General features: G+C 40.2%; 1 protein-coding gene across 5 annotated transcripts; it reads left to right on the forward strand.

Annotated features, from left to right (window-relative positions):
• The first annotated feature begins 40 nt into the window (after positions 1-40).
• On the forward strand, positions 41-8,488 carry FAIM (Fas apoptotic inhibitory molecule). 5 transcript variants are annotated; one of them, XM_054070247.1, is made up of 7 exons: positions 41-128; positions 1,405-1,590; positions 2,584-2,641; positions 3,294-3,429; positions 3,792-4,020; positions 5,161-5,210; positions 6,631-8,488. In XM_054070247.1, the coding sequence occupies exons 3-7, from the start codon at positions 2,598-2,600 to the stop codon at positions 6,778-6,780; spliced, it is 609 nt and encodes a 202-aa protein (XP_053926222.1). In that variant the 5' UTR covers positions 41-128; positions 1,405-1,590; positions 2,584-2,597; the 3' UTR covers positions 6,781-8,488. The 5 variants fall into 5 exon arrangements, with proteins under 5 accessions (XP_053926222.1, XP_053926221.1, XP_053926223.1 ...); XM_054070246.1 differs by having other exon boundaries at positions 91-128; positions 1,293-1,590; XM_054070248.1 differs by lacking the exon at positions 41-128 and adding an exon at positions 533-1,149.
• The last annotated feature ends 56 nt before the right edge of the window (positions 8,489-8,544 follow it).

Here is an 8,544-nt window from a genome sequence, read left to right on the forward strand (position 1 = left end):
GGGGCGGAGGGAACGGCCGGGAGGGAGGGACGGGGCGGAGGGAACGGCTCGGCCAGCGCAGCCGCGGGGATAGCGGGGAATGGGGGGGCGGCGCCGCCATCTTGGAGCGAGGGGAGATATTCCGGCAGGTACCGGGGTGTGGGAAGGGGGAGGAGAGGAGGAGGAGGAGAAGGGGAGGAAGAGAGGGGGAGGAAGAGAGGGGGAGGAGAGGAAGAGCGGAGGAGATGGAGAGCGGAGGAGATGGAGAGCGGAGGAGATGGAGAGCGGAGGAGGAGAGGGAGAGAGGAGAAGGTGGAGAAGAAGATAAAGAGAAGGAAGGAGAAGAAGGGGGGAAGGGGAAACAAGGAGAAGAGGAGGAGAGGAAGAAGAGAAGGGTAGGAGAGGAAGAGGGGAAGAAGGGGAGGAGGAGGAGGAGAGGAAAGGAAGAGGAAGGACAGGTGGAGGCGAAGGAAGAATAGGAGGAGAAGGGAGAGAAGAGGAAGGGGAAGAAGAAGAGGAAGAGAAGAAGGGAGAATAGGGGGGAGAAGGAGAAGGAGGAGGCAGCAGAGTGCGTCCCTGTTGCCGCAGCGCTGGCGGAGGAGGGTTGGGACGCGCTGGGGCCGGTGGCGCGGTCAGCAGCCCTCAGGGAAAGGGGGACTGGGGATGTCTTCAGGAGTGTTGCTGTCGTGGCGTTATTTAAAAGCAAACCATCTTTTCTAGGAATAAACGTGGGTGGTGGGGAGAAATTCGCCACTTTGAGAGGTGTCCCTGCCCAGGGCATAGGCGTTGGAACTGGATGGTCTTTAAGGTCTCTCCCAACCCAAACCCTTTTAGGATTCACGTGCTTCCCAGCGCACCATCCCGCGTTGCCTGTTGCCAGGCAGGGAGGGATTAAATGGATGCGGAGCGGTGATCTTATCCTGGTTTTCAGAGCAATCCCTTGAGTATAAAGAAGTAAATCTGCTTTTGGGCTGCTGACTGGATTGACAGAGAATGTAGTGAACTGGGGCAGTCAGCGGTCAGCACAAATCCGCTTCCTTGGATTCAAGGCCATGAGGAGATGTCTGAGGGTAGACTGCATTGGGCATCTCCTGGCCCTGCAGTAGAGCACAGCTTTCCTTTCAGAATGGTGCTATCGGCTGCCCTTCAGTAAACGAAGCTGGCCTAGAGGTTAGGTTTTGTGCTCAAGTTTGATTTTTTTTTTTTAAAAAAAAAAGTGTGACTCGATTACTTCTTTTAAAAAATTGTGTGTTCTGGGGTGTTTCCAAACTCTTTCAGCATCAATCCTAAATTATCTGCTCAAATCTATGCAGCAGGGCTGGGTACCACGGTGCAGTCTCTGTGGATCGGCTGGAGATGTGCTGCAGTTCTCTCTCTGGAGTTCCTCTGTGTGTCTGAGGCCACTTCTTGTTCCTTCGATGGCAGGGATGAGCATGGATCTATCCTGAGCCCCTGGCGCCTGCTTCTTGGACGAGGAGGGGAAGCACAGAAATACACCTGCCTGGCATTCACTGCTTGCCAAGGAATGCCATCCTCCGCAGAAGTCAACCTGTAACCTGAGGAAGAAAGACCTCCTCGGCATTTCTTGGGGCGTGCGTCCTGCTCTCAATTGTGAGAATGAAATCCTTGTATCCTTAAAACGGTTGCACTGTTTTTAAAACTTGTTTTCAAGTTTATGAACAAATATGTCTGTAATTACTGACACCACCACAGACAGTAACACAGCAGTGTACCTGAGCATCTTTTAAAATAGAAGCTTAAGTCAGAGTGAAGGAGGTTTAATTTTTAAGTGCACACACCTCTGTTATGCTGAATAGAGACTCTAGAACATAGGACTTTACTTTTAAATCATATTTCACCCAAAAGTGCAATTTATCAACAACTCGCTTATTTGGACTTAAGTTATGCTTATTGATATCCACAGTCAATGCAGATAGCTCTTCACAAATTAATTTGTTTAGTGAAAATAATGAATAGAAAAATAAGCCAGCAGTGTTGTAAAACACAGTCATGGTCTCAAAAACTAAGTAAGAAACAAGTGATTTATTTGTGGTTTACCTAAACTTTATGACTGAATTGCAAGGTCAAACTGCTAATACAATTGTTGAAAACTATTGCAGTGGTTTAGAAAAATGAATAGGTTTAAATTGTTGTTGCCTGGGCTACTTTGCTTTCCCTGAGGTGGCGGTAGTCCCTAGTTTGTTCCAGTTTGTGACTGAGATGGGCAGCTGCGGATTTGCTTCCTGCTTTGGTGAAGTTGTTCCTTCCTAAGCTTTTGCTTACAAGATAGGGAAACCATTTTTCCATCAAGTTATGGACAAATATACTGATTTTTCCATCAAGTTACTGGACAAATATACTGATGTGCTAATAAGGTTAGGATAAATTGCACATACTGATTTTGTAAAAGAATACATTTGCCTTTTTGTCTTAAGAAGAGAAATTGTTTGTATTTTATTATATATACAGTAGTGCATGATAGTTGATGACACTTGTAAAAATGTCCTTTATCTTAAATGGAGAAAATGAGGAAAATTTAGGCCTCAACACTTCTCTGCTGCTATTCTGCTTTTCTTTTTTTCTTGCTGCTAATTGGATTAAAAGCCATTTTGGTTACTATGGCATCCCGTGAGGAGATTACTGTCTGTGAAGATGAAGTAAGGTAAAAAATCGGAACTGTGGTATGAGCAGGTTTGGAAAGATATCCACAGTTCCAGAAGTCACTTGTGGTTGTATCTAAACTTCAAAAATCACTTAAATAAAAGGATATCTTGCCAGATCTCCTCCCCTGTGGGTGTTTGTGTCTGCAAAGTTGCATTTCTGAATGATGTAGGTAATGTTTATGAGAAAGATTACAGACAAATCTGTTGAAACAGATCATAGCTAAACTGGTTGTCCTGACTATTTTTCAAGTGTAAAAGGCTAAATCACTTTCTCAGACACCAACCAAAATACTGTTATTTTAACACCTGCCAAGAAGTCGCAGAACTGTTCAGGAGCATCTGAATTCCCAGTATAATTTTGTAACCTACTGATATGGAAGTTTGAGTAGATAGGTTTATATATATGGCTTTGTATGGTGTTTGTCAAAGTGAGTCTGTTTAACTGTCTGTTTATATTTTGTGATTTTTTTTGTCATGTTTTAATGTTTGAAAAACACAAAAACGTAAGCAGTTCTGTAAGCTTATTCTTTCAAATCTTGTTTTTCATTTGTAAAAAGCAACTTGCCCTGAAGCTGTAAAGCTTTGAACTACAGACATCAGTCATTGAATTCTTTCAACAGCAATTAATTTACTTTGTTGGTGTTTCCATAGGTCTCGGTACAGTTACTTAGAGAAGATGACAGATCTGGTGGCTGTTTGGGAAGTAGCTTTAAGTGATGGTGTTCATAAGATTGAATTTGAACATGGGACCACTTCGGGAAAACGTGTTGTCTACGTTGATGGAAAGGTGAAATTGCTATATGCTCAAAGTTCGCTATGATACAGATTATATAAGTGCACTTCCATGTGACAGGCATCAGAACAAGCAAAAGACTAATAAATGCAAGTGAGGTATATTCAGTTGATTAACTTTACCTAACTTGATGAACTGCATCATTCTGTTTTTGCCAGTTACATGAGTATTCATGAAGTGCTGTGCTGTTCTTGGGCAGAAGCACTATAGACACACAAACTATCATGTGTTTGTTCATTCTGAAATAATAGTTCAATACTGAGCTGTTTCCTGAGTTCTAGTTCACTTTTTTTTTCTACTAAAACATGTATTTGGGTTTAGCTATTAATATCCATTGTCTTTGTTTTATTCTACAGGAAGAAATAAGAAAAGAATGGATGTTTAAATTAGTGGGTAAAGAAACATTCACTGTGGGAGCATCCAAAACAAAAGCTACTATTAACATTGATGCAGTCAGTGGCTTTGCATATGAATATACTTTGGAGATCAATGGAAAGAGCCTAAAGAAGCATATGGAGAACAGGTTAAAAACAACTAATACATGGATACTCAACTTGGGTGGTACGGACTATAGAGTTGTTCTAGGTAAGTAAACATTGAATAAATTCATGTTGCTGACTTTGAATAAGCTTCTATGCATTTGTTAACTGGTACTTAAGAGAAAGCACAGTTCAGTGGCTAGTGCTGTTGCAGTATAAAATCCTGGGTGGTCTGGAAGTTTGGAATTAGATGCCAAAGACTGAAACATAATGGCCTTGCTACATCTGTGTGAGCCTGCTGTCAGTGCTCTGTTCTGCAGCAGCATGGTCTAGATTTGAAAAAGGGGGCAAAAAAAAGACTGGAAAGATATATGGCTTCGTATCCATACAGCTGCCAGAGCAAGGCAATTCTGCAGGTAAAGAAATGATAGAAGTGTTATCTGTGATGCCTTCAAACCTGCTGTGTAAGTTTGTCTGTCCAAAAATCATCAGCCAAAGTCAAGGAGTCCTTAAGTGAAGAAGTGTGACAATTTTGTTAGATTAATCAGCATTGGGGGTTTTTTTTTGGTTTTTTTGGGGTTTTTTTTTGCACCACTTCTTAACTACAAACTTTATGTAAAACCTTCAGATGAGGCTTTTCACTTTCTTTATAGTAAGGCCATACATTTCTTCTCTTCTGCCCCCCCACCCCCCTTCCTGAAATACATTACAGGGATGTGGGAGGAAAGGATCTTTGGAGGAATTTGTCTGCGGCATCTAGTAGTAAAACTTGCATCTAGGTATTGTTGTATGATTAGACCTGGAGACAAGATTGTGGGCTATGATTTCTCCAGAAACCTCAGGACAGAATGAACTGCCCTAAGATGAAGAGGAACAGGAAATAAAGGCAGTTCTGATACCAGAAACAGATTAGTCTTCTCACAGACTTTTAATCTCTCTATGCTTACTTGAAAGGCAAGCAGTGTTCATGTCTCTATCGATGAACTGTGGCTGATAGTGTTGGTAATGTGACTTCTAGAGTATAGTAATTCAAGGAAGGAGTGTTGGGAGAAGTAAAGGAATATTCTGTTTCGAATGAAAAAGAGGTCTAACATATTTAAAGTGATACTTGGACTTTTAAGGAGATTTTAACAAAATAAACAGTTTTATGGGGCCAGTAAATTCTTAAAATTCCTAGATCTTCTTTGTCTGTAGGGGGAAAAAAAAACCTTGTTCTTTCTACTTTTGTTTTCTTCTTCCTTCACAGAAAAGGACACTATGGATGTGTGGTGCAATGGTCAAAAACTGGAAACAGCGGTACGTGGTCATTTCCGTAGCCTCTTCAAAGGCTATGGCTAGATAACCGATGCTGAGCAGAATAAGCCAGAGGGAGGCATGTTACCTCAGTTTGCCACAGAGTATGAGTGTACGCCTAGATAGCCAGTACACTACTAGTTTGGTCCAAACATCTTTAATTGTATTCTATGATTGGCAGTATTTCAGTTAGGATGGCAAATAGCTGTCTATTTAAGGATAAACAATACTTTTTTTTACACAAAATGTGTACAAGCAGAATAAATCTTCTGGGTCAATTGTCCAGTGTTTTTTAGGGAGTGGGAGAGGGTTGAATTTGATGCAGAGCATAGAGCTTATCCAAACCTGCCAATGTTAGTGGTGACTGGAAGTTGAACACGTGTATTCTGTTCTGACTCATAATTTTTTTTTCAATCTAAAGATGGTTAATAACACTTATGGCTTAATTAAGAGTCTCATTGGAACATCTTTTGTCATTCAGTCATATCTGCATTAATTTTTAGAGCAGGTTTACAGCTAGAAGGCTTAATATATTGAGTTTCTTTTATATTATGATGGATTTCAATATGCATACTATGTAGGCTTCCCCCACCTTGAAGGATGTGTTTTCTCAACAGAGTTGTTGCTGTGATTACTGCTGCCACAAATAAGCAGTAAATTTACAAATTGTAATGTAAAATTGCTATACTCAAGAACAGGATAAAAATACCAAATGTTTTTTGGGTAATCAGTGGAACAAACATTCTCTCAGTGGATCAGAACTTCTCCTCTTGATGGTTCTCAGCCTTTTCTATTGTGTAATAAATGCATAAGGAGAGATTCCTGTAAGCTACAAGTCCAGGTTTGGTTGTCAAACTGTGCTTGCATCAGAGCAGCACACGTGATTTTCCTGCTTTCCCCAAGATGATGACAGAAACACACCTATGCATGTCAAAATCCATAACAGGAAATTTCGCCGCTGCAGCAGAGCTGTGTATCCAAGTACACCACTGTTACACTCAATTTAAGGATCTTTTTGTCCTGCTTTAGAAGGCACCACTAAATACGTCACACTTTACTGCCACTTCAGCATAGGTTTTTGTGGTACATATTGGCTGTACTGCACAACTTGTAAGGAAACTGGCTTTTCTGGTTTTGTTTTACTGATGTGGATCAATTATGTTAATTCATAAACTCCCTCTTTACCATTTCTGATTATGTGAAATTTTATCATCTGATACCCACAAATCTAGTCAGATGCTGTGACAAAGCCCTGTCTTCAGCTTTGTTCAGCATTTGTGCTGCATTAGTCACAGGTACCTACAGATGGTACCTAACTGAGGGAACTACAAGTGATCTTGGCTTTGGAAACAGTCTGATGCGCTCAAGCTTTCATTTTGCCATAATAGCATGTCTGATTTTATTCTTGTCTCCTTTTTCCCAGGGTGAATTTGTAGAAGATGGGACCGAAACTCACTTCAATCTTGGTGACCACAGCTGTTGCATTAAGGCTGTCAGTAGTGGCAAACGAAAGGAAGGCATTATCCATACCCTTATTGTGGATGACAGAGAAATCCCAGAAGCAGTGGAGTAGCCTCTGGTTAACCGATGGTTGTAGGACTAAGACCAGGGAATTTTTAATTACTGTGGTAATTATTTTTAATATGTACTCCTTGGTACATCTAGTTTGTGCTGGATTTATTTTCTAGTTCCTGTATATGAAATTATTCTTTCTGAGGACCAGATGAAAAGAATTCTATAAAACCTCTTATGCTACCAGTTTTTAAAAAACTGTATGTATAGAATATCTATTGTATCACTAAGTGCAGAGGGCACAGGTGAACGTGAGTAGATACTATATACTGGACAAAAATCTCACAATAATGAAGTGCAAGATAAATATTCAGTAAGACTGAACCTGATAAACTACGGGTGTCTGTGGAAGGAGGAGGAAGAATGTGTTGGGCATTTGAGTAAGTTGTTAAAATTTTCTCAGTAAATATTTTTTCTATTAAACTGACTCTCAAGTTTTTCTGATGCAGTTAAGAAGAGTTACAAAGTTAATAAAAATATTAATGAAATACATTGTTACCAGTACTTGTGTAATGGTATTAAAATACTGTACCAGGAAAACTGTCCTTTATTCCTGGTAGGGGAAAAGATGTTACACTTTACCAAAAAAAAATTCCTTATTTTTATTCTGAAACTAATGCTTGTGAGCAATTGTTGCAATAGTCCAGAAATTCTGTACTGAGTTTTTTCAAGAGAAAATAGAAACAAAAAATTCCTGCTGTGAAATTCATTTAAAAAATGAAACCTCTTGAATCAAACTGAATTAAGAGCTTATTCTTCCTCAGTGCTGTCTAAACAAAGCTCAAAAGAAAGCTGTGTGTTTTTCTGGTAGTAGTGTGTGAGTCAAGAAACACAAGGAGAAACAGGACAGAAGTTGCAAAGAACCAGTTGCTTAAATGGAAAAGTTAAAATAGGAATAGGCTAATTCTGTTGTCAAACTTCCAGCAGCCTCGGTGTTTCTGCGAGAACAAGACTTGTATGGGTTAGATGGTTCTTAGAAGTTCACAGGAGGGTTGCCCATTTAACGTTATCCTAGAGCACGCTGGGCTCACACACTACAAAAGCTACCCTTTTGTAACACTGTAGGCACAACAAGTCTTAAAAATAATTTTTAAATAAATATTAAAAAACCGAATATATACATTTAAAAGTTTGTATTCCAATGGTTTGAATAAATTTTCCACTTGCATCCTCACTTAGAACTGAGAATTAGACTTTTATAACCTAATTTCTTTTGGACTTGCGAGCAGTTCCTAGTACTATAGTTGCTGTCTTGGGAGTTGCAGGTGCCATGTAAATATGCTGTGAGTTCATTAACAAGTTAGAGAAGTTTTATTAAATGCTAATTTTGTTTATGTTTTAGGGTTCAGGCTGCTCTCCACTACCACAGTGTTCTGCATGGGGATGAAATGCTTTTCATATGACAATGTTGTCATTTTTTAATAGTTCTACATGAGCTCTTCATCTCCCCAGATAATTACAGTGTTAACCGTAGGCGAATTTTGGAGCAGAGGTGATGTTGACAGATGAGCCTTTATTTCTGTATTACAGCACTAAGCTGTTCAGTTGTTTAGTTAGGGGCATAGCTGGTGGTTTTAAATGCTTCACACTGGACACATCTGGTGGTAGCTTTTTGTGTGGGGCAGTAGGTTTTTCTTTCACCTCTGCTAATGCCATAGTTTCAGACTTTGGTACAGAAAATTTCAAAGTACCCAAGAGCTGGGCTGAATCCCCTTCTACACTGGAATGAGTATACTAGCTTAGGCTTTTCCATTTACTGGCTTCG

This window comes from Cuculus canorus, chromosome 6 (assembly GCF_017976375.1).
Source record: "Cuculus canorus isolate bCucCan1 chromosome 6, bCucCan1.pri, whole genome shotgun sequence".
NCBI lineage: Eukaryota > Metazoa > Chordata > Aves > Cuculiformes > Cuculidae > Cuculus > Cuculus canorus.